At 43.3% G+C, this 26287-nt stretch overlaps 1 protein-coding gene across 3 annotated transcripts in view; it reads left to right on the top strand.

The window, feature by feature from the left end:
* The window catches only part of abtb2b (ankyrin repeat and BTB (POZ) domain containing 2b), a 335934-nt gene that overhangs the window by 258479 nt on the left and 51168 nt on the right, over positions 1-26287 (top strand). For 2 of the 3 annotated variants that reach the window (XM_039736323.1, XM_039736315.1), the window contains exons 13-17: positions 1322-1424; positions 2032-2122; positions 6111-6179; positions 8175-8288; positions 11773-13141. In XM_039736323.1, coding sequence (XP_039592257.1) covers positions 1322-1424; positions 2032-2122; positions 6111-6179; positions 8175-8288; positions 11773-11970 — 575 coding nt within the window. In that variant the 3' untranslated portion in view covers positions 11971-13141. Of the gene's footprint in view, positions 1-1321; positions 1425-2031; positions 2123-6110; positions 6180-8174; positions 8289-11772; positions 13142-26287 lie in introns of those variants that run through there. The other variant, XM_039736333.1, reaches the window with a different exon arrangement.

The following is a 26287-nucleotide window of genomic DNA, read 5'->3' as shown; positions in this document are numbered from 1 at the left end:
ATGACAGGTTGCACTAGTCTCATAACGCAGAGGAACTAATGAAGAAAGGGCAAGCAGGCTCTTCTTCCTTAGCAGACTGTATTCCCGTATGTGGGAAATTACACCCTTCACGTCTTTTACAACACTATGATGGGCAGTATGGTTAATGCTGTGGTGTGCTGGGCTGGTAACATCACTTCAGGAGAGGCTCATCAAATCAACAGGCTAATTAAAAGGGCAGGCTGAGTTATGGGACACACTCTGGACCTCCTGGAGGTAGTAAAGTGGGAGAGAAAGAAGACAAATCATATAGTGCCTTTAATATCCATCTGTCATCTATCTATCTAACTATCTATCTATCTATCTATCTATCTATCTATCTATCTATCATCATATAGTGCCTTTCACTCCTATCTATCTATCTATCTATCTATCTATCTATCTATCTATCTATCTATCTATCTATCTATCTTTCATATAGTGCCTTTCATTTTCTATCTATCTATCTATCTATCTATCTATCTATCTATCTATCTATCTATCTATCTATCTATCTATCTATCTATCTATTATATAGTGCCTTTCATTTCTATCTATCTATCTATTATATAGTGCCTTTCCTATCTATATAGTGCTATCTATCTATCTATCTATCTATCTATCTATCTATCTATCTATCTATCATATAGTGCCTTTCATTTTCTATCTATCTATCTATCTATCTATCTATCTATCTATCTATCTATCTATCTATCTATTATATAGTGCCTTTCATTTCTATCTATCTATCTATTATATAGTGCCTTTCATATCTATCTATCTATCTATCTATTATATAGTGCCTTTCCTATCTATCTATCTATCTATCTATCTATCTATCTATCTATCTATCTATCTATCTATCTATCTATCTATCTATTATATAGTGCCTTTCCTATCTATCTATCTATCTATCTATTATATAGTGCCTTTCATTTTTCCTATCTATCTATCTATCTATCTATCTATTATATAGTGCCTTTCCTATCTATCTATCTATCTATCTATCTATCTATCTATCTATCTATCTATCTATCTATCTATCTATCTATCTATCTATCTATCTATCCCATAATCATTTTCAGCCTACTCAAATTAGAGTTTGGTACTATGGAGACAGATTGAGATTGAAGCCTTTTTATGTGTTATTTTCTGTTTAAGAACATCTGTCAGACGGTAGCTGTGCAGGGTTATTTCTGTAGACGTACTTCAATGACTCATCAGAACTCAGCTTATATTTGCCTGTCAGTTTGACTCAAAATGGAAGTCTGTGTTTTCTTAGATATTTTTCTCTTTAATCTAGATCCCCATTTTCTGAACAACCCAGAAATGTCAGACATTACCTTCATAATAGAAGGAAAACCTTTCTATGGGCACAAAGTGCTTCTGATCACAGCTTCTAACAGGTAAGCACTCCTCTGCAAAGCATCTACTTTAATTTTTTGAGTTCTATCAGAATTTTTTTTTTATTATCATCATTTAGCATCTTAAAAAAAAATATATATATATATATATATATATATATATATATATATATATATATACACATACATACATACTCCGGGTGCTCCGGTTTCCTCCCACAGTCCAAAGACATGCAGGTTAGGTGCTTTGGCAATTCTAAATTGCCCTTGGTGTGTGGGTATGTGTGTGTGTGCCCTGCGGTGGGCTGGCACCCTGCCCGGTGTTTGTTTCCTGCCTTGCGCCCTGTGTTGGCTGGGATTGGCTCCAGCAGAACCCCATGACCCTGTAGTTAGGATATAGCGGGTTGGATAATGGACGGATGGATGGAGATATATATGGATATTCTAAATGGGAATTTCAGTTGAAAATGAGATGAAATGTCATTAACCAGCTTTAAGTAGTCTTTCCATTTTGTAATTTTCCTAGAAAGTGAACTGAAGATCCGGTTTCTAGAAACTGGTAACGCTTACGTAGAACTGTAACAATCAACGAGCCCGGGGCAGTAGCAATACACACTAACCACGTAGTGTCTTGTTGTTACTGTTTAAGGTTCAAATCCCTGATAAACTACAGCGAAACTGATGAGAATCAGGCTGGACGGTGCATCCAAATCAGTGAAACTTCATACAAGACATTTCAGGTAACTACATTGGTAACCATTGTCGCGTGTTTAAGGAAGTACATAAAAATATAATTGCATTTGTGTATCTGTCACTCTAAATCAATTTACAGGAAAGAAACATTTTGTGCATTTAAAAATGTTAAAATATCTTTTATTCTGATGGAAGTCGACATTTGCTCATTGAACTACAACAACAACATTTATTTCTATTGTACATTTTCATACAAATAGTGGAGCTCAAAGTGCTTTACATGATGAAGAAAGAGAAAAAAAAGACAAAGTAAGAGAACACTAATGAACATCGAATAAATGTAAGGTCCGATGGCCAGGGAGGACGCTGGAGAGAAAAAATAAAATCTGCAGGGGTTCAGAGGCCACGAGACCACCCAGCACCCTCTAGGCAGTCTGCCTCTCATCGATGACCTCAGTCAGTCCTCATCGTATTCAGGGTTCTTAAGGAAGGACTTGATGATGGCGGTCACGTGGACTTCTGGCCTTTATTCCATCAATGGAGGGACATCACGGTGCTTTGATCTGGTGGGGCTGGTGCAGGACGCCACCACAGAAAACCAGAAAAAGAACAGAAGAGAAAGTAGTATTTTGGAGCCACCATGAATAATAATGATAATTAATTGAATATGTAGAGCATCAGGATTAAACTAAAATGAAGTAATGAGAAGGCCATGTTACAGTAACGTGTTTTCAACAGTTTCTTAAAGTGCTCTTCTGTACTAGACTGGTGAATTCCTGTTGGCAGGCTATTCCAGATTTTAGGTGCATAACAGCAGAAGGCCACCCGCCTCACCACTTCTTTTAAATTTAGCTCTTGGAATTCTAAGGAGACCCTCATCTGAAGATCTAAGGTTACGATTTCAAGTGTAAGATGAGAGGCCTTCTGAAATATAAGATGGAGTGAGATTATTTAAGGCTTTATAAACCATAAGCAGTATTTTAAAGTCAATCCTGAATGACACAGGTAACCAGTGTAGTGACGCTAAGACTGGTGTGATGTGTTCGGATTTTCTTTTCCTAGTTAGGATTCTAGCAGCTCCATTCTGCACTCGTCGTAATCGATTGATGTCTTTTTTGGGTGGTCCTGAGAGGAGTGCGTTACGTTAATCTAGTCGACTGAAAGCAAAAGCGTGAACTCATTTCTCGGCATCTTTCAATGTTCAATCTTTCAAGTAGTCAAAGAGTATCTTTCATGGTGTCATTCCATGATTTACATTGCGTAGTGGGGCATCAGAACACAAACACAGGGCTGGGGTGCCTTTATGGTATAACTCCATTTAATAAGAATATTCTGCATTGCTAACAGAAAGAAAAAAGCAGCATTTATCACAGCTCTTAGCTCTTCTACAGAGGAGCTCTTTTCACTCCCAGACGTGAGCGAGTTAATGAACACCATCTTCTGGTTCGATGCGTGCTTACATGGAGCACAGAGCAGAAGAAGCAGGGCTTTCAGAATGCTGGTGATAAACGCATCCGTTTCCTTCTGCGCGGTGGTCTTGGGGTCTAAATAATGGAAGGGAGAAGACGTGAGCAACCGCGCCTGCCTGTGTCTCGGGGGTACTGACCTTGTTGGCACCCCAAGTGAGTGAATCTAACACTCGTCAGATCTCAACAACATACCTCATGGTTGCCATGTGTCCTGCCTCATAGTTTCCCTGGCATTGGATTCTTTAATAGGAGGGGTGGAGGAGCACAGGCCGCCATTGCCAACATTTGGCCCATACTTCATGATTCTTCAAATTTGGTTTTGTATACAGTACTGGTTAAAAGTTTGGGGTGACCTAAATTTAGATTTTTGTGATAGAAATTGATACGATTGATACATTTTTTTATCATGGTGCCATTAAATTGATTTAAAAGTACTAGGGAGCTCCGCCCCCTGCTCACTTTGCTCGCCCACCCCCGGGTTTGGTTTAACGAATATACAATTTAAATTTAAAGAGAGTGTTATCTTCATGGGAATTGTTACATATGCATTATTTTCACTTTTACTTTAAAACTGCAGTAAAAACTATACTGCCCGTGGTGTGGTTAAATCTCTTTCTCACAGGACGTATAACGCTGCTCGCGTTGTGACGAGGGAGGGCTGAACGCACGCTAAGGAGAAGCGGTTGGATCACCTGCTGTCTTGCTGCTGCAGGGGAGCTGCGTGTTCTGTCTGTCGCTCTGCGCGTTGATCATTTCAAAGCCAGTACAGCAGCTTTCCTTTTGCCACTTCGCGTCTCTGCTGCTCGCGTTGTGAAGGAGGAGGGCTGAACGCACAATAAGGAGAAGCGGTTGGATCATCTGCTGGCGTGTTGCTGCTGGCGAGCTGCGTGTTCTGCTTGTCTCTTGTCGTTGCTTTAAGAGCTGTGAGCACATGAAGCGTGTCTGTGAACTTGTTTTAAATGTTGTCTCTCGCGGGACATCAAATTGTCTTCTGAGAAGATCACGTCTCGTCTCCCTCGCAAGATTTTTTTGTTATAATAGAGAGATAGTCAAGGCATTAGTATTGTTTATAATTGCTGTTAATACTTTATAATTTATTATTCACATATGACTGCAAAGCCCCATTTTCAGCAGCAATCTCTTCAGTGTCGTAATGGTCAACTCCCTTAACTTATCCCTAAAGAGTCCTGTTTACATGCTAATGGGTTATTAGAGAAACATTTCTAATAGAATTAATTAATAATAATACATTTTATTTATATAGCACCTTTCCCAGTAGCACTGATGACACCTGCTATTCTGTTAGACTGACGAGTTTCTTGAGAAATCTCCTTTATTTTGGCCATTTTTGAACCCAGAACCGAACTTTAGGAATGCCAGGACCTTGCAACACAAGTGAAGCGAATTACAGGTTTCAGCTGTGCTAATGCAAGTCGAAAGGTTTCTGTAATAATAATTAGCGTGTAAACCTGAGCACTTAAGAATAAGCTAAAGGGAGTCGACCATAACGGCACTGAAGGAATTGCTGAAGACTGTGAGGACTGATTGAGATCATTGATGGCAGGTAGAGTGTCTAGTAGGGGCTGGGTGGTCTCCTGGCCTCGGTACCCCTGCAGATTTTGTTTTTTTTGTTTTTGTTTTTTTCTGTCCTCCCAGCCATTGGACCGTGCTTTATTCTTTGTTAATAAGTGTTTCCTAATTTTATTTTTATCTTTCCTCATCTTAGAAAACACTTTGAGCTCTCCATCATTTGTTTGAAAATGTGTTGTTGCTGCTATTAATGGAGTTTTGCAGTCATATGTGAATAATAAATTAAAAAATAAGTAATTTCAAGCAGTAATGGTCATTATGCGCACTAGTAAAGTCCTGGCTATATTTTTCAAACATTTTAATGGTATCTTGATTAAAAAGGTCTCAGTTTCTGTCAAAATCATTGAAATTTCTGGTTGACTCCAATCCTTGGACTGGTAGTGTCCTTGAATTCATAATCACCAAACAAACAGTTTAAAAAAATTGGTAGTGGAAAAACATCTCTTCTGTTTTTATTCACACATATGAATTGATAGATAGATAGGAAAGACACTATATAGATAGATAGATAGATAGATAGATAGATAAGGCACTATATAATAGATAGATAGATATGAAAGGCACTATATAATAGATAGATAGATAGATAGAGAGAGAGATCGATAGATAGATATGAAAGTCACTATATAACAGATAGATAGATAGATAGATAATGAAAGTCACTATATAACAGATAGATAGATAGATAGATAGATAGATAGATAGATAGATAGATATGAAAGTCACTATATAACAGATAGATAGATAGATAGATAATGAAAGGCACTATATAATAGATAGATAGATACTTTATTAATCCCAAGGGGAAATTCACATTGCCATGCTTATACAGTACGTCGTCCTACTGTGTGAAATTTTATTAAAGATACTTGTACATATAAGATCACTGCTAGTTTATCACGCTGTATATATGCTCTTTTTTCTCATTTTCTTTCTAAGTGTTAATGCTAAGTAAAGTCTTGTTTCCATGTTACAGCTGATGATGACTTACCTGTACTGTGGAGCAGTTCAGTCCATAACGATGCCAGTGTCCAGTCTCCTCGAGGTAAATCACGCCGTACAAAACCCTAACTTCTTATTAATAATCAGATTATCATTAGATGTCAAACTGATAGATTAAACAAAGTTTCCCATATTTCAGTACTTGTCAGTAAATTGAAACCTGGTAATATGTATTGTAAAATGAAGAGGCCCTGACACCAAAAAGAGGTTTGGGGCCGCCACCCGTATACCTGAGTGAGGCTGCAGTGTGCAGGTGGAGTCCAACCACACAACTGAATACAAGTGGAGGTTGTTTGCCTTTTAAAGCAGGTCAGCAGAAGTGACTTCATTGGGTGGCCTGGAACCAGAAGTGTGAACCGAAAGTGACGTTGTCGGAGTCCGGCAGACTTTCCCGTGTCTGGTCTGCAGAGATAAAACAGAAAGGTTTACTGCACCGGGCGGCATGGTGGTGCAGTGGTAGCGCTGCTGCCTTGCAGTTAGAAGACCTGGGTTCGCTTCCCGGGTCCTCCCTGCGTGGAGTTTGCATGTTCGCGTTGTGTCTGCGTGGGTTTCATCCCACAGTCCAAAGACATGCAGGTTAGGTGCATTGGCGATCCCAAATTGTCCCTAGTGTGTGTGTGTGTGTGTGTGTGTGTGTGTGTGCGCCTATTCTGATTTCATGAAAAATGAAACAATAAACGAAAATGAAATTCATCCACACTAGCATCATCACACAGTTGACAAAATTATCTCCGTCCACACTACAACAACCGAAAACACATATGACATAGATGTTCATCTACACGGAGCATACGCATATCGACAGAAAAAATCTTTGAAGGGATGGTAACGCTGTCCTGCTAAGCAATTTACCACAAATTTGTATTGACAAGGAAAATTACTTCCTTTATGAGCAGGATTGTGAGAATGGTTACAGACAACCCACAGATCACCTCCAAAGACCTGCGAGAACATCTCGCTGCAGATGGTGTATCTGTACATCGTTCTACAATTCAGTGCAATTTACACAAAGAACATCTGAATGGCAGGGTGATGAGAAAGAAGCCCTTTCTGCACTCACACCACAAACAGAGTCGCTTGTTGTATGCCAATGCTCATTTAGACAAGCCAGGTTCATTTTGGAACAAAGTGCTTTGGACTGATGAGACACAAATTGAGTTATTTGGTCAGAACAAAAAACACTTTGCATGGTGGAAGAAGAACACCGCATTCCAAGAAAAACACCTGCTACCAACTGTCAGATTTGGTGGAGGTCCCATAATGCTGTGGGGCTGTGTGGTTAGTTCAGTGACTGGGGCCCTTGTTAAAGTCGAGGGTCAGATGAATTCAACCCAATATCAACAAATTCTTCAGGATAATGTTCAAGCATCAGTCACAAAGTTGAAGTCATGCAGGGGTTGGATATTTCAACAAGACAATGACCCAAAACACAGTTTGAAATCTACAAAGGCATTCATGCAGAGGGAGAAGTACAATGTTCTGGAATGGCCGTCACAGTCCACTGACTTGAATATCATGGAAAATCTATGGGATGATTTGAAGCAGGCTGTCCATCAAAATGAACTGAACTGGAGAGATTTTGTATGAAGAATGGTCAGAAATACCTCCATCCAGAATCCAGACACTCATCACAGGCTATAGGAGGACAGTGTTGAGAGGCTGTTAGATTTGAAAAGGAGGCTCAACTAAGCATTGATGTCATCTCTCTGTTGAGGTGCCAACATTTATGCACCTGTCTAAATTTGTTAGGATGCATATTTTCTGTTAATCCAATAAACGTAATGTCACTGCTGAAATCCTACTGTTTCCATAAGGCATGTCAGATATTTAAAGGAAGTTGCTACTTTGAAAGCTCAGCCAATGAGAAACAAAAATCCAAAGAATTAAGAGGGGTTCCCAGACTTTTTCCTATGACTGTAGATGGGGAATATTAATAACTGAGAAGACTTTTTAACAATAAAAAGCAACATTTCAAAAGACGAGAAACTGTAGTCTGCAGCCCATCAAGTATCTGTGCTCACCGCCCTCTCTCTTTCAGCTCCTGTCAGCCGCGAGTCTCTTTCAACTGGAGATGCTCCAGAGACACTGCGAGATACTCTGCGCTCAGAATATCAACCTGGACAATGCTGTCAATGTTTATTGGAGTGCCAAGGTAAGATTTTTAAAGAGGAGTGTGGGACATGTGAACAAAAAAAAAAAAAAAGACGCTGTGAAGTTCAGGTGACTGGTGGCCTCGACCGGGGACTTGGACAGTAAACTGATTTAACCAAAACTACCTGCGATGTCAATCTCAACTTGACTTCTATAGCACATCTAAAACAAAATAGGAATGCTGTGTCCAAAGAGCTTTACAGTAATAGAATAAAAGAAAACATACAAATAACATAAATAGAAATAAAATATATGAACATAAATACAATAAATAATAACCAGAAGTAATGTTCCATAATCACAATGAGGACACCATCAGTATTATTGAAGGTCACAGAATGCAAGTGAATAGAGAGGAGTCTTTAATCTCGTTTTGAATTGTCGACGACTCCTTCATGTGACGAGGTAAATATAACTAAAATGTATTATTATTATTATTATTATGATTATTATTATTATTAAGAGTTCGACAGGCGAGGCTGCACAAGTCCTGTCTGTCCCCCTTAGTTTGACACTCGGTACGATAGACAACAGGAGACAACTGACCAGAAGATCTCAGCACTCTGGATGGCTGGTGTAAAACACACAATTCAGATACATAGGCAGGATTGAGCCCATGTAAAGATTTAAAAACTAGCAACAAGATTTTAAAATCAATTCATAAACTGACAGGCAGCCAATGTAAAGAAGCTAAAATTGGAGAAACAGAATCGGACTTTCTTGGCCCAACCAGAAAGCAAGCGGCAGCATTCTGGACCAACAGTAACTTGCATATCAGGGATTTGCTAATCTCAGAGTACAGCGAGTTGCAGTAATCGAGGTCAGAGAAGATAAAAGCAGGAGTCGCTTTCTCAAGATCCCTAAAAGATAAAAAAGGCTCCATCTTACCTAATAGACGAAGCTGGAAAAAGCAACTCTTGACTACTCAAAAGAGAGAGGTTACTGTCAAAGATAACACCAAGATTGAGGACTTGACAGAGAAAGAGCCGAGAAGTCCAAGACCGATTTGGGTGATTTAGCTGATGGACCCTCTATAAGCTCCTCCATTTTATTTTGATTCAGATTAAGAAAATTATTAGCCATCCAGGATCAAAGTTCAGACAGACGGTTGTGCCGTTGATTCATTTCAGAGTTGCAGACGGGAATATAAACCTGAGTGTCATCAGCACAGCAGTGAAAAGAAATGTTAAATTTCCTAAAATGAGCTCCGATAGGGTGAAGGTATATAGAGGATGAAACAGGACCCAAAATGGATCCCACATTTAAGAGGAGCCGTAGACGAAAAAGTGGAATTTAAAGTCACTGAAAAGGGTCTACCAGTTAGATGCGAGCTGAACCAGTTAAGAGCGGCTCCTTTGCGATGTAGCAAAAGCTTCTCCGGCAGACATTTTCACTGTAGGTAGCGTACTCTTTACACTGTAACATGTAACGTCAAAGGTGAGATTTACACTAATGGTCAAAAGTTTCAGTTTTTATGGAAATGGAAACACGCTAATGTCTTAATGGTCCATGAAATCAAGGCATAGAACAAATAAACAATGGCAATTAAAAAAATTAGCCAAGCAATCATGAAGTGTACAAAACGTTATTCAGATTTTTGATTCATCAGAGTAGCCACCTTCATATAACAGCCAAACCCACAAATGTGCCATCCCTCCTATAAGGGGCACCACATATTCGCCAGAAAGATCTTCCCAAGACTGTTGCAGAAGTTCTCACAAATGTGCTGCACTTGTAGGTTTCCTTCCTTTCGTCCCAAACTACCTCAGTGGGGTTTAAGTCTGGAGACTGGCCCACTCCATGTTTCCCATGGCATCTTCTTGCCCAACTCGGGCCCCTTCGTCAGGCGAGATCCAATGAAGGAGCCTGAGGTGCCTTGAAAGCCTGCATATTGTAGTCTTCCTAGTTAGCCAATAAAAGGGCTCATTCTGCTTGACTTCTCACCACATCCATAATGGCTAACACGGTACAACACCCTAGTACTACAGTCATGTCTGAGTAATCAATTCAAATTTGGACATTTCAAGCAAGGGCGGCACGGTGGCGCAGTGGGTAGCGCTGCTGCCTCACAGTAAGGAGACCTGGAGGTTTGCTTCCCGGGTCCGTGGAATTTTCATGTTCTCCCCGTGTCTGCGTGGGTTTCCTCCCACAGTCCAAAGACGTGCAGGTTAGGTACACTGGCAATTTTAAATTGTCCCATGAGTGTGTTTGGTGTGTGTGTGCCCTGTGGTGGGCTGGCACCCTGCCCGGAGTTTGTTTCCTGCCTTGCGCCCTGTGTTGGCTGGGATTGGCTCCAGCAGACCCCCGTCACCCTGTAATTAGGACATAGCGGGTTGGATGATGGATGGATGGATATTATATGGTTGACATATTTAAAGCAAAAACAAATATTAAACTGATAAATTATTAATTATAATAATTATAATTATAAAAATATTTTTTTTTAACATGGATGCGTAGTGAAAAATTTAATTTAGTAGCACACTTTAAAAAAGGTAAATTTAAATAAAAATGAGAAATAAACTGTATGTATTTTCATTATCATATTTATGATATTGTTTATGAAATGGGGCGGCACGGTGGCGCAGTGGGTAGCGCTACTGCCTCACAGTAAGGACACCAGGGTTCACTTCCCGGGTCCTCCCTGTGCGGAGTTTGCATGTTCTCTCCGTGTCTGTGTGGGTTTCCTCCCACAGTCCAAAGACATGCAGGTCAGGTGCATTGGCGATCCTAAATTGTCCCTAGTGTGTGTGTATGTGTGCCCTGTGGTGGGCTGGCACCCTGCCCAGGGTTTGTTTCCTGCCTTGTGCCCTGACTTGGCTGGGATTGGCTCCAGCAGACCCCTGTGACCCTGTAGTTAGGACATAGCGGGTTAGATAATGGATGGATGGATAATACACTAAGGTGGCACGGTGGCGCAGTGGTAGCGCTGCTGCCTCACAGTAAGGAGACCCGGGTTTGCTTCCCGGGTCCGTGGAGTTTGCATGTTCTCCCCGTGTCTGTGTTGGGTTTCCTCCCACAGTCCAAAGACATGCAGGTTAGGTGGATTGGCGATCCTAAATTGTCCCTAGGGTGGGTGTGTCTGTGTATGTGTGCCCTGCGGTAGGCTGGCACCCTGCCTGAGATTTGTTCCTGCCTTGCGCTGGATGGGATTGGCCCCAGCAGACCCCCGTGACCCTGTGTTAGATTATAGCGGGTTGGGCGATGACTGACTGACTGACTGACATTTCAAGCAGTTATGGCCACTAGCAGCACCAGTAATGCCTTGGCTATATTTTTATTCAATTTAATGCTGTCGTGAAAGCAAGGTATCAATTTCTGGGTGACCTTAAACTTTTGATCGGTACTGGGTATTGGCTTAAATTACAAATGTCAGAGTCGGTGCTAACATAAATGAAGGAGTCCGAGCCAAAGATTGTGTGCAGCGACTCCACAGCCCTGCATGTTCGCTTACTGAATTGAATTCCTTTCTTCCCTCTTCCAAGATGCACAACGCTGCTGAGCTGACTTCATTCTGTGAAGGCTACTTCTTACAGAACATGCCAAGCCTGCTGGAACAAGAGATCTTCAAGACCCTCCTGTTTGGGAGGAACAGCAGAGTGCAGGGCTTGGAGGCCATCGAAGATCTCGAGAGGACGCTGGCCAAGAGGATGCATTCCGTCTACGTCACCTCCAGGGTGTAAGCAGTGGGCGAAGCAGCCAGGGTGTGTCTGATGAGACGAACGTGTGCAGAAGGTGCCCTGAAGAAGTGCCCGCTTCAGAACAGATGCTGAAGTCCTATCACTTTTATTTATGAAATTGAAACTTCAACTTAATTTATGTCCATGAGACTAAAATTGGTCAATTACTGCCGGCGACTTTGTGAGGTAAAGATCTTTATGTCCATTTAGTCACACGTGACTGTCAGTGATGCGAGGTCAGCAGCTCAAACGCGGCCGTTTTCACGGTTGGAGGTTTCCCTGCTGCACGCTCAGCAGCTCACCGAGTACCCGATTAGTTAGCCATTTACTGACATCGCCACAGAAGAAGCTGGCCACACGTAACAAGAGGCATTTCGTACACTTTAGTAAACTACGGCCATCTCTCCCACGGGGAGCGCACACTCTTCAGTCCCCAGCCCGGCAGCAGGTTCTTGGGGTGTTAAACGCGGAGACGTGTCAAGTGGAGGATAGAGAAGAGTCGAGATTTGGGGGGGCCGGGACAACCACCCACCAGTTCATAACGCCTAACGATTTGTATTTTACATGGACTTGAAAACTAAAAGCTAAAGCAATAAATACTACAGGCAAGCAGGACTTGACTTTCAGAGTTCATCTGTGCAAAAGAATTCTGGGAACGCACACACACACACAAACGTGTAGACTTCCAGAAAGCCGCAATTTATTCAAAGCTTTATTTTTTCAATATTTATATAAAATGTACATTTTTGGTTACTTGCTAATGTTCATTTCGTTATATAACAGGTAGTAGACAGGAATAAAGCTGATTTTACGTAATACTTTAATTAATCCTCCGCACATATTCACCCCCTGCCTGAACTTTTATGGCTTTTCAGAGTTGGCGTTTTCAGCACTGCAGCCAACAGATAAAAACCGTGAATTGTTTTGCAACAGCCAAGCGCAGTTCTGCTTCATTTAATTAGTTTGAATTTCAGAATGCAGGACGAGACACGCATGACAGCCCTGAAAATATCAATCGGGAAATTAAACGGCCCACTGAGCTTTGCATTTTTTGTTCTGTATATGAGTGACACCCACTGGACACGAAGGGCATAGCGGCTGATTATTGTTTCTGGATTATTAGTCAGTCAGTCATTATCCAACCCGCTATATTCTAACTACAGGGTCATGGGGATCTGCTGGAGCCAATCCCAGCCAACAAGGCATGAAACAAACCCCGGGCAGGGCGCCAGCCCACCGCAGGGCACACACACCCACACACCAAGCACACACTAGGGACAATTTAGGATCGCCAGCGCACCTAACCTGCATGTCTTTGGACTGTGGGAGGAAACCCACACAGACACGGGGAGAAGATGCAAACTCCACACAGGGAGGACCCGTCAAGTGAACACCCGGGTCTCCTAACTGCGAGGCTGCAGTCTGGATTATTAGCTGGCTGCTACATTAGCTTTGTAGCTACAATCTAGAAATTTAAACTCTTCCAAGAACTCAATGTAGAATAAAACCAGAAAAAAGTCTTTAACACGGCTATCAGCGAAGACATCGGCCTACAATGCCCCTCATTATTGGGACTCGATTCTGGCCCAAAACAAAGCCCCCTTAACCTGTCAAACGGAGTATTTAGCTGACAAAGCCACCTTAAACTGGTTCCCAAGTTCAGGTTTGAAATAAAGTGGGGGACCCCTGTGGCTACGGTGGGCTTCCCGTTCAAACCTTTAACTGATCTCGTGGAGTTTGTTTTTTTTTTTCTCTCATTGGTATTTTTTGCTCGGGTTTGCTGTGTCCTTTTCTTTATGATTTAGCCTCTTCTGTCGAGTTTGCTCACTTAAGTTATCTATCTATCTATCTATCTATCTATCTATCTATCTATCTATCTATCTATCTATCTATCTATCTATCTATCTATCTATCTATCTATCTATCTATTATATAGTGCCTTTCATATCTATCTATCTATCTATCTATCTATCTATCTATCTATCTATCTATCTATCTATCTATCTATCTATCTATTATATAGTGCCTTTCATATCTATCTATCTATCTATCTATCTATCTATCTATCTATCTATCTATCTATCTATCTATCTATCTGATCCAAAGGCAGACAACACTGAATGCTGAAGGCGGCCGATTATTTCACATTTCTGCTGATTTATTAAAAAAAACAAACATTTGGTTGGACAAATAAAGATGGCAGTAAACTTACTGCTCCTGTTTAGGACTGTATGGGAGTCGCTGACAGACTTCAAGTAAAAAGCCTAATCGTCAAAGTCTCAAGTTGCTGAAACAGAAGTGCAGTGTGTTCTGGGAAAGCCGGATTTGGAGTGTTTCACACTTTGAACGTGCAGCTTTTGATTCCCGTGAGAATCGACCCGGACTTGATGATAATGAAATAGTAAATCAGGCCTGCTGTGTCCCCACGATGCTTTGGGTGGTCCCCTGTTGGGCTGAAATTAAAGGAGTGAAAGGACAGGCAGCCTGCCATTAGAGGTCCCTCAGGTTGAATGTGCAGGGTCTGAAGTGGCCAACGGTTGTGGTTCTGGTTCTGACATTCCTTCCTACACCCCATTAAGAAACGAATCTAAGAGTTTTGTTATTTGGTCTTTGAAACACTGAATTAATCCCTGAGGTAGTCGGGGTCTTTTGTAATAAATAAGAATTCTTTGCATTTATAGAGCGCTTTTCTCGCTACTCAGAGTGCTCAGCAATTGCAGGTTACGGGCCCAATAGAGCAGAGTGCCTTTTGGCATTTATGGGATTCGAACTGGCAACCTTCTGATTGCCAGCGCAGATTCCTGTTAGCTGGAGGTCTCAATAAAACGAGCATTCAGTGTTGTTGGCACTCAGGTCCGCAGTGGCCATGGCTACTTAATCAGTGACACTGCCGACAAAGCCAACGCTGCAGGAAAGGCTCGGTGACGTAGAGAACGACAAGAGAAATGTCAGGATATAGAACTACAGTGAAGAAGAAAAATACTCGTAAGGCACACGACTAATGAGCAGTGCGTTCAATTAATATTAATATTACTACATGTGGGCGGCATGGTGGCGCAGTGGGTAGCGCTGCTGCCTCGCAGTTAGGATACCCGGGTGTCTGCTTCCCTGGTCCTCCCTGAGTGGAGTTTGCATGTTCTTCCCGTGTCTGCGTGGGTTTCCTCCCACAGTGTGAAACACTCCCAATCCGACTTTCCCAGAACACACTGCACTTCTGTTTCAGCACCTTGAGACTTTGACGATTAGGCCTTTTACCTGAAGTCTGTCAGCGACTCCCATACAGTCCTAAAAGGGAGCAGTTAGTTTAATGCCATCTTTATTTGTCCCACCAAATGACTAAATTTACTAAATCAGCAGAAATGTGAAATAATCGGCCGCCTTCAGCATTCAGTGTTGTCTGCCTTTGGATTAGATAGATAGATAGATAGAGATAGGAAAGGCACTATATAATAGATAGATAGATAGATAACTGAAGTGAGCAAACTCGACAGAAGAGACTAAATCATAAAGAAAAGGACACAGCAAACCCGAGCAAACAATACCAATGAGAGAAAAAAAAAAACAAACTCAGCAAACCACGAGATCAGTTAAAGGTTTGAACGGGAAGCCCACCGTAGCCACAGGGGTCCCCCACTTTATTTCAAACCTGAACTTGGGAACCAGTTTAAGGTGGCTTTGTCAGCTGAATACTCCGTTTGACAGGTTAAGGGGGCTTTGTTTTGGGCCAGAATCGAGTCCCAATAATGAGGGGCATTGTAGGCCGATGTCTTCGCTGATAGCCGTGTTAAAGACTTTTTTCTGGTTTTATTCTACATTGAGTTCTTGGAAGAGTTTAAATTTCTAGATTGTAGCTACAAAGCTAATGTAGCAGCCAGCTAATAATCCAGACTGCAGCCTCACAGTTAGGAGACCCGGGTGTTCGCTTCCTGGGTCCTCCCTGCGTGGAGTTTGGGTACTCCGATTTCCTCCCACAGTCCAAAGACATGCAGGTTAGGTGCACTGGTGGTCCTAAATTGTCCCTAGTAGTGTGTGCTTGGTGTGTGGGTGTGTGCGCCCTGCGGTGGGCTGGCGCCCTGCTTGGTGTTTGTTTCCTGCCTTGCTCCCTGTGTTGGCTGGGATTGGCTCCAGCAGACCCCTGTGGCCCTGTAGTTAGGATACAGCGGGCTGGATAATGGATGATGGATGGATACTACATGTTATTTACGTAGGGTCTTTCTCAAGCTCAAGGCACATTGATTGTGAAGTTAGTTGGCATGAAAACCTGCACAGCCGTGGGGGTCTCTCATTTAAAGTGAATTTCAGTTCACAGAGTGGCACACTTGGGGATCACAGACTGGAGTCACACCAGGGGGCGCTAAACCAACAGGCTGACAGTTTGCATTCTGCCAGCTTTATGAAAGGCGCTATATAAATGGCGCTCCATCTTCTACAATTCACGTATTAAAAAAAAAAGAAGAAGGAAAGCCACAAGTATTTCAAGCAAAAAGGAACATTCTAGAAAGCTTCAGACGTAGCGGGTCACGTCGGAAGGAGCCCACGTATTTTCTTTTCACTTACGGTAGTGCGATTACGACGTGAGATTTATAAGGGGACGCTTTTATTGAATGTACTGCTAAAACCAGGAAACAAGAAGCACATTTGGGGGTATGACAGGGACGAAGCCAAAACCTGGACGTGAGGCCAGTATGACGACGACGACGCAGCCTGATTGGCCGGCAGAACAAATATTTAAGTTGTATACGTTAATGGAGAAGCCGAGAGTTGGGAGTGGTTCCATTTCCCCATACGCCTGGTGGTCCTCGCTGCCCATTCGGGACACCTTCAGGGGTGCCTGAGACTCTCGGCTTCTGCCCCGTCTCGTCCGGGATGCCCGTACTCCTCGTACGCATGGCACAGATGTCCATGTTCCTTCCCGGGTGTACAACTGAATTTCATCAGGATAAAAATCTGAACTTTCATGGGATGAGCTGAGCTGAGCTCCAGAACTCGAGCAAAAGATGCACGCGACAAATTGGACCGAGCGACGTTTACAGCAAACCGCCATGAAGTGACTCACTGCTGCCCACCTACACAAATGGGGTTAACGTCTCCCCGTAGAAGGTGTTGGGGTGCCAGCCGGGTCGCCCCTTTGAATTCCATGGCAATGAACAACAAAGTAGGAGCCCGTGGGTGTGAAAGGAGAACATAAAGGAGTCTGCTGGGCTTTCAAAGCGACGGCTCTTATGAGCAAGCGAGGGTCTCGCCTGTTAGGTTCGTCGGGGTCTTTATGAGACGCCCTCCTTGGGGAGTGTTGGGTTTTTATAGGTGCCCACGTGGGAGGGGTGGAGTTATGTGCCCTCAAGGGGCGTCTCCTTACAGCCCTGTCAGCAGTGGTGCCCCCTACCACCCAGGTGGGGTATTACATACCACGTGTGATGCCCCCTAATAAGTGACTTACTTTCAGAGGTGTCACCTGGGAGTTAATGACCAAAGTGCCAACATCTGAACAGGTGTGCCCGGCTGCTGCCACTTGTGTTGGAATTTCAACAAGACTGCGTTATAAATTCAGAAACAAAATGGACTCCAGTTTTAGTCCAGAATGTTCTTTGGGGGTCGTGAAATGTTTTGTACTCCTCCTCCTTTCTCTTTTCACGTCCTGTACTGTGCACACGGAGGGCGGTCTGCAGGACTTTCATTGTACGTCACTGTAAATATTTTATGGACAAATCCTTTGATTCATTTGTTTTATTCAATGACTGCCCTGCTAAGCTGATCTTACAATAAAGAAAGACTGCGCGCTGCCTTACCTACGTTTCTCCACCGGTGGTCACGTTCTGTGCTTGGTGTCGACTAATTTGTATTGTAGACCCCCATCATGGGGGTCTCAGTGAAGTGTCGTGTTTAGCAGCCGAACGCGTCGTCACTGAGGTGTCTGCAGCAATGGCGAGTGCAGGGCATCACCGCCATCTCCTCCGGGTGGTCTTCTGGTTTCTAATCAACCTGCTGTGAGATTTCATGCGCGGCCTCCACTTCATAGTGAGGTGCAGCGGGTTAAGGGTCTTGGCTTCAAACCCCACTAACTGACACTGTGAGACCCTCAGCAAGTCACATGGCCTGCCTGTGCTCTAGAAGACATGGAACCAACTGCATCATAAAAGTCAACGTCAAATGTCCAAAATACAATCTGAGGGGACGCGCTGATGAAAAAGGGGGCTCGCTGGGCTACCATCACTGACCTGAAGTATCAGCAGAGCAGGAACTGCCGACATCTTGTTTAGCATCTGAATAAACTCCGAGATCTGCAAGTGGATGAGCCTGTGGTGCCCTTGGATGACGGACCACCTGTCAGGGAGACCACCATCTGTGAGCCTCAAGGACTGTGTGAGCAACACTGGAGCACCACAAGGACCGGGCCTGTCTGCTCTTCTCTTCACTCTGTGCACCTCTGGCTAGAAATATAACAGCAGGTCAGGTCACCTGCAGAAATTCTCAGATGATTCTACACTTATGGGGGGCTTTAATAAAGGGGGACAAGACAGAGGAGGGGAGTCACAGGGGGAGGAGAACTTTGAGAATTGCCTGCAACTTAATATCAGCAAAAACCAAGGAACTGCTTATTGACCTTGACCACACCAGAGAGCCTCTGTGTGTCCGGTCACAATTCAAGGAGTAGAGGTGGTCCACTGCAGCAAGTACTTGGGGGGCCAACATCAATAACAAGTTGGACTGGTCTTGCAACAAAGAGGAACTGGAGAAGGAACAGGCAGAGCATTCCTTTGATGTGGGAAGTGACGTCCATAACATCATCTACAGCTCTGCGATGGCCAGTGTGGGGTCAAACAGAGGTACCCTGACGTTAAGAGAGAACGACTGAATTAACAAGATTTCAAAAGGGGACGCACTCTGGACCCCCAGATGTCGTGGGCAAAGCAGAGAAGTAAAGCAAAACTGAGTGTCATTATGAACAACGCTGCACAACATCCTCTCTGTGACACAACACTGAGGAGTTTGAGACAATGAATCATTCAGAAGAAGTGGGTCAGAAAACACAATGGGGGTTCTTTATACCAACAGCAATATGTCTGTATAGCGCCTTACTGGGACTGTGAGTGCCAGGGCAGAATTACTCTCTCTCTTCAATTTTTCTTACTTTATAGTAATTCCAGTGTATGTTAAGACCAAAGTTCTATCTATCTTATCTACTGTATCTATCTATCTACATTTCATCCGCAAAGTATTCACAGCGCATCACTTTTTCCACATTTTGTTATGTTACAGCCTTATAGCGAAATGGATTAAATTTGTTTTTTTCCTCAGAATTCTACACACAACACCCCATAATGACAACGTGAAAAACATTTACTTGAGATTTTAGCAAATTTATTAAAAATAAAAACATTGAGAAAGCACATGTACAGAAGTATTCACAGCCTTTGCCATGAAGCTCCAAATTGAGCTCAGGTGCATCCTGTTTCTCCTGATCATCCTTGAGATGTTTCTGCAGCTTCATTGGAGTCCACCTGTGGTAAATTCAGTTGATGGGACATGATTTGGAAAGGCACACACCTGTCTATAGAAGGTCCACAGTTGACAGTTCATGTCAGAGCACAAACCAAGCATGAAGTCAAAGGAATTGTCTGTAGACCTCCGAGACAGGATTGTCTCGAGGCACAAATCTGGGGAAGGTTACAGAAAAATTTCTGCTGCTTTGAAGGTCCCAATGAGCACAGTGGCCTCCATCATCCGTAAGCGGAAGAAGTTTGAAACCACCAGGACTCTTCCTAGAGTTGATCGGCCATCTAAACGGAGCGATTGGGGGAGAAGGGCCTTAGTCAGGGAGGTGACCAAGAACCCAATGGTCACTCTGTCAGAGATCCAGAGGTCCTCTGGGGAGAGAGGAGAACCTTCCAGAAGGACAACCATCTCTGCAGCAATCCACCAATCAGGCCTGTATGGTAGAGTGGCCAGACGGAAGCCACTCCTTAGTAAAAGGCACATGGCAGCCCGCCTGGAGTTTGCCAAAAGGCACCTGAAGGACTCTCAGACCATGAGAAACAAAACTCTCTGGTCTGATGAGACAAAGATTGAACTCTTTGGTGTGAATGCCAGGCATCACGTTTGGAGGAAACCAGGCACCGCTCATCACCAGGCCAATACCATCCCTACAGTGAAGCATGGTGGTGGCAGCATCATGCTGTGGGGATGGAACTGGGAGACTAGTCAGGATAAAGGGAAAGATGACTGCAGCAATGTACAGAGACATCCTGGATGAAAACCTGCTCCAGAGCGCTCTTGACCTCAGACTGGGGCGATGGTTCATCTTTCAGCAGGACAACGACCCTAAGCACACAGCCAAGATATCAAAGGAGTGGCTTCAGGACAACTCTGTGAATGTCCTTGAGTGGCCCAGACAGAGCCCAGACTTGAATCCGATTGAACATCTCTGGAGAGATCTTAAAATGGCTGTGCACCGACGCTTCTCATCCAACCTGATGGAGCTTGAGAGGTGCTGCAAAGAGGAATGGGCGAAACTGGCCAAGGATAGGTGTGCCAAGCTTGTGGCATCATATTCAAAAAGACTTGAGGCTGGAATTGCTGCCAAAGGTGCATCGACAAAGTATTGAGCAAAGGCTGTGAATACTTATGGACATGCGATTTCTCAGTTTTTTTATTTTTAATAAATTTGCAAAAACCTCAAGTAAACTTTGTTCACGTTGTCATTATGGGGTGTTGTGTGTAGAATTCTGAGGAAAAAAATGAATTTAATCCATTTTGGAATAAGGCTGTAAGATAAGAAAATGTGGAAGAAGTGATGCGCTGTGAATACTTTCTGGATGCACTGTATTCTATCATATACTGCCTTTCATCTATCTATCTATCTCTCTATCTCTCTCTCTTATAGTGCTTTTCATTCTAGCTATCTATCACTAAGATTTGCTCTTTTCTTTAAAAGGCTGTTGAGTAAATTTCTTTCATGTTTGTATATTTTTATGTTTTTTGTATTTTGTATATTTCAGATTTCTCAACTTAGATATTTATTTGGCCCCATTCCATAAAAATGACAAGTGCTAACTTCTTGATTACAGTCCTGTGAAGAAATACACTCACCTAAAGGATTATTAGGAGCACCATACTAATACGGTGTTTGACCTCCTTTCGCCTTCAGAACTGCCTTAATTCTACGTGGCATTGATTCAACAAGGTGCTGAAAACATTCTTTAGAAATGTTGGCCCATAATGATAGAATAGCATCTTGCAGTTGATGGAGATTTGTGGGATGCACATCCAGGGCACGAAGCTCCCGTTCCACCACATCCCAAAGATGCTCTATTGGGTTGAGATCTGGTGACTGTGGGGGCCATTTTAGTACAGTGAACTCATTGTCATGTTCAAGAAACCAATTTGAAATGATTTGAGCTTTGTGACATGGTGCATTATCCTGCTGGAAGTAGCCATCAGAGGATGGGTACATGGTGGTCATGAAGGGATGGACATGGTCAGAAACAATGCTCAGGTAGCCCGTGGCATTTAAACGATGCCCAATTGGCACTAAGGGGCCTAAAGTGTGCCAAGAAAACATCCCCAACACCATTACACCACCACCACCAGCCTGCACAGTGGTAACAAGGCATGATGGATCCATGTTCTCATTCTGTTTACGCCAAATTCTGACTCTACCATTTGAATGTCTCAACAGAAATCGAGACTCATCAGACCAGGCAACATTTTTCCAGTCTTCAACTGTCCAATTTTGGTGAGCTCGTGCAAATTGTAGCCTCTTTTTCCTATTTGTAGTGGAGATGAGTGGTACCCGGTGGGGTCTTCTGCTGTTGTAGCCCATCCGCCTCAAGGTTGTGCGTATTGTGGCTTCACAAATGCTTTGCTGCATACCTCGGTTGTAACGAGTGGTTATTTCAGTCAAAGTTGCTCTTCTATCAGCTTGAATCAGTTGGCCCATTCATTCTCCTCTGACCTCTAGCATCAACAAGGCATTTTCGCCCACAGGACTGCCGCATGCTGGATGTTTTTCCCTTTTCACACCATTCTTTGTAAACCCTAGAAAATCCCAGCAACTGAGCAGATTGTGAAATACTCAGACCGGCCCGCCTGGCACCAACAACCATGCCACGCTCAGAATTGCTTAAATCCCCTTTCTTTCCCATTCTGACATTCAGTTTGGAGTTCAGGAGATTGTCTTGACCAGGACCACACCCCTAAATGCATTGAAGCAACTGCCATGTGATTGGTTGATTAGATAATTGCATTAATGAGAAATTGAACAGGTGGTCCTAATAATCCTTTAGGTGAGTGTAAGTGCACCCCATGAAATGTTTTTTTAAATTATGTGGATCTATCATGATTTGATGTTCATTAAATTGTTTCTGTAGTTAAAGGTCACCGATCACTTCACGTCACTTGGCCCCCTTTGTATTGAGCCCGACGTCTTTGTTTCATACACCGCTCTTCAGTGAGTGAAGGTGCAGCGCGCTGTGATCAATTCTCAGTTAAAGTCCAAGTCCGGATGATATGAATTCCTAAATGCACAACTGGTACCCAGTGTGGTCGTGTGAGGAGCTGACAGATAACCCTGGTGAAATGCTGGCGTGCCAACCCATTTACTTCTATTCAAACAGAACGAGCGCTCGATGGCACAATCAATAAATAACAAAGGTCACCTTTCCCTGGGTTTTGGTTTGGCTAAGGAGCTCCGTCTCATGGGTAGCTCGGAATTTATGGTCCAGTGACCAGAAGGGGCGAAGTCAGTTGTCCTCACCGGGCATCATGTTGGCACTCAGGAGGGAAAGGGAGAGGACTCAATTAATGCCAGCGCCCCCTCTTGACCCAGAGGGGTATTACATACCTGAGACGAGCCCTGAAGATGAACATGCGTGGCAACATAGAAATGGCGATTTGTTAAACACGCAGAGAATGAGGTAGAAGCTGACTGAACAGAACTGGAAACCAACGAGATCCGTTCATTAAATAATTGATGAATTGATGGCCGGTTGATAGCAGTGCAGATTAAAATTCTAAAAGTCAAAAACAAAGTCCCAGACCAGGGGCCTCATGTATAACGCCGTGCGTAGAACTCGCACTATAACATGGCGTAAGCACAAAAGCCGAAATGTGCTTACGCACAGAAAAATCCAGATGCAGGAATCTGTGCGTACTCCAACCTCCACGTTCTTCTGCTACATAAATCCCGATCAGCGTGAAAACTAACGCTGCACGCCACGCATTATGTAACGCTCCAAATCCTCCCAGAATTACGCCTATTTGAATATGCAAATCAATATAAATCGCCCTTAAGCGCAGCCTTCTGTGAAAAGACAATGGGAAAAGCACGGGGAAAATATAAGAATTTCAGCGAATACCAAGTGGAGGCGAAGGAAAAACATACTATTTGTTCAAATAAACCGTGGTATAATCAACAAAAGGAAGTTGATCGAGTGACATAGCGTGTTGGAGAAACTTGAAAGCTCACATTCACAAAATCGCACAGTGCCTGAAATAAAAAAGAAGTCACATATCAAAGTTGCCGTGAAAAGAAGAGTTGTAGCCCACTGTCTGAGTGTCATATGAAAGTTTATTAGGGTACAGAGAAAAAAGGCACACGGTGGGGAAAAAGCACGAAATGTCAACTTCAATCTCGACATTTCCACTTTAATCACGTAGTTTATTTTGTCATTTAGTAGAACATTATAAACTTCATCTTAAAATCGTTTAATTAACCAGTTTCTCAAATCACATCGTAATTAAAGTAGCACGTTAAATGCTTTGTTTTGTATTTGATCTTCTACTCTTATGTGCTCTATGTGTGTGAATCACTACTTGCTTCTTAAACTGGCTCTCTTCCTCCAACTGGACACAGAGTCCATTACATTTGTGATATTACAGCTCTCTGAATAACTAAAATACTGAGATGTATCGTGATGTCATTTTCATGATGATAGGAGCTAAAGCACATTATTAAACATGTGTTTCATGAGCCTCGTGCTCATGACAAGCATTTATCTTTTGTCGAAATTTGTCGCTGCGTTTTTAGCTGTGTTGTTATTTTCTCTTTCTGTTTTATATTCAATATATATTGGCGTAGCCGTCTGCAGTCAGTGCTTTTCTTTCCCCAAGTAACCGATCGCCACACAATCAGCTCTGTAATAGGCGTTAAGCCATCTGTAAGCTTAGCGCCGATTCTTCAAAACGTTTAAAGAACATTGAAATATCTTCGTAGTACATGTTTAATTATTCTATCCTTCACGACACTCCCAGTGAAGAATATAGATTATTTAAATGAAGTTAAAGTTTTATGTGTATAATTTAACAAACATATTTTGCTGCATTTCACCTTAAAAATGATATCGTCATCATATGTAAATACAGCTTTATAAAGTGGCCCAGGTTGTGAGATATTATAACTGTAGTGCAAGTTTACAGTGGGGTGATTGTACTTATAAGTACAAACAGTTCTACAAGGAGCAATTGATTGAGTGCATTTAAAGTTCTTGGGATTAAACTGTTTCTGAACCGCGAGGTCCGTACAGGAAAGGCTTTAAAACATTTTGCAGTGGCTGAGACAGCGTGTCTTTAAAGCTGTATACCGATAATTCTCTTTCCGATCAGCTGCTGCTGTGATTCACACTCAGATACAGTGATATAAATACTCCGAGTCGTGCAGTGAGAGTAATATGTAAAAAGATGATCCGCTGTGGCAACTCCTAACGGGAGGAGCTGAATGAAGAAGAAGAAGAAGTGAGAGTAACAACACTAAAGCAGTTATGGTATTTGGAATACTATGGCTGTTCCCTGGACCATTATATTGTTACGAGTTAATTACAATCAGATGCATTACACTAATAAACAATATGCGGTTAGTTTCTGTGTATTTATAAAGCCGCGTCATGAAAATAATGAGTAATCACACAAGAACAGTAGCACTGCTTTGACGCTGGGTGCCGCCAGTTTGCAAAACCGAGCGGAGAACTTGCGTACGACAAGGCATGAGGTACTGTGGAAAAGTGCGTGGCTTTATGTCAAGTGTAGGTTTTATACATCGCGATTTGAACGTGGAAAAGTTCTTACGCAACATTTCTGTGCGTACGCACCGTTTATACATGAGGCCCCTGGAGACCTCGGCCAGCTGGCCGCCTGCCCACTTCTGGGTCTTCCATAATGGAGTCTGAGCAGGCCGTCCAGTCTGATGAGTCCAACGCTCGTTTATCCGAGACGACTTTCGCACCAAGTGCCAGTATCGGGCGTGGCACCCTCAAGTAGTCTTCTAGCAGTCTCTAAAATTGACGGGAGAAAGTCTTCCTTTTGTGTCCTCCATGCAGAATTCATTCCGCTGTATGATGACTTCTGGGGTGTGTCAGGAGCAGAGACCCTGCAGCTCGATGGGATTCAGATCTGGGTTTTGACTTGGCCATTCCGGAATACTCCATGGCTTGGCGCGTTTACTGGTGCATTTAGGATCGTTGTCATGTTACAATTTATTTCACGTACTGTGCGACTTTCTGAACTTGAACTTCTGAGTGTCTCCACCAGTCTGTGTGTTCTGCTCCTACTCTCTTCAATGCTGGCATGGACTGGGTAATGGGCAGAGTTGTGGGGTCCAGCTGCTGAGGGGCATCTGTTGGTGAAGAGAGATTCACGGATCTTGACGTTGCTGATGATGCTGTGATCTTCGTGGAGTCAATGGAGGCTCTCAAGAGACGTCCGAGTGTCTGGGCTTGCGAGGGTCCTGATAAAAACCAACAGCCAGGCCTTTAATGACCTCTTGGGCACGGCCATCAGCAGTGTGTCTGTCTGTGGAGAGTCTGCTGACCTTGTTGAGAGGTTTACTTACCTTGGCAGTGACATTCATGTGACTGTGGTGACTATGAAGTCAGTAGACGGATTGGGAGACCATTGGGGGTCATGAGGTCACATGGGGGTGTGTGGCACTCCAGATATCTAAACAAAAGGTCCAAGTCTTTAGAGTCCTGGTGCTCCCTGTTAGTGAGACATGGACGCTATCCAGACTCGACTCCTTCATTTTGTCTCTCCAGAGAGTCCTCGGGTCCCGCTGGCTTGACTTTGTGTTGGGGTCCTGAATGAGGCACATGACCTGCATGATGAGGGAGCGTCAGATACGGCACTACGGCCATGTGGTGTGAACCCCCAAACGCGGGTCATACCAGCTGGCAGGATCCTCATTGTTTTAGGACCCAACTGGCAGGACCAGGCCAAGGGAGCACCCATATAACACCTGGCTGCGTGGATAGACGGTCATTTCCGGAGGGTGGTACTGGACCGCGTGTCTGTCTTGGGGGGCTGCCAACCGGGATCCCGAGCTGTTTCATCG

The sequence above is a fragment of the Polypterus senegalus genome, chromosome 1 (assembly GCF_016835505.1).
Source record: "Polypterus senegalus isolate Bchr_013 chromosome 1, ASM1683550v1, whole genome shotgun sequence".
Lineage (NCBI taxonomy): Eukaryota > Metazoa > Chordata > Cladistia > Polypteriformes > Polypteridae > Polypterus > Polypterus senegalus.
The sequence above is the reverse complement of the archived record's forward strand: the minus strand, read 5'-3'. Positions and strand labels throughout refer to the sequence as shown.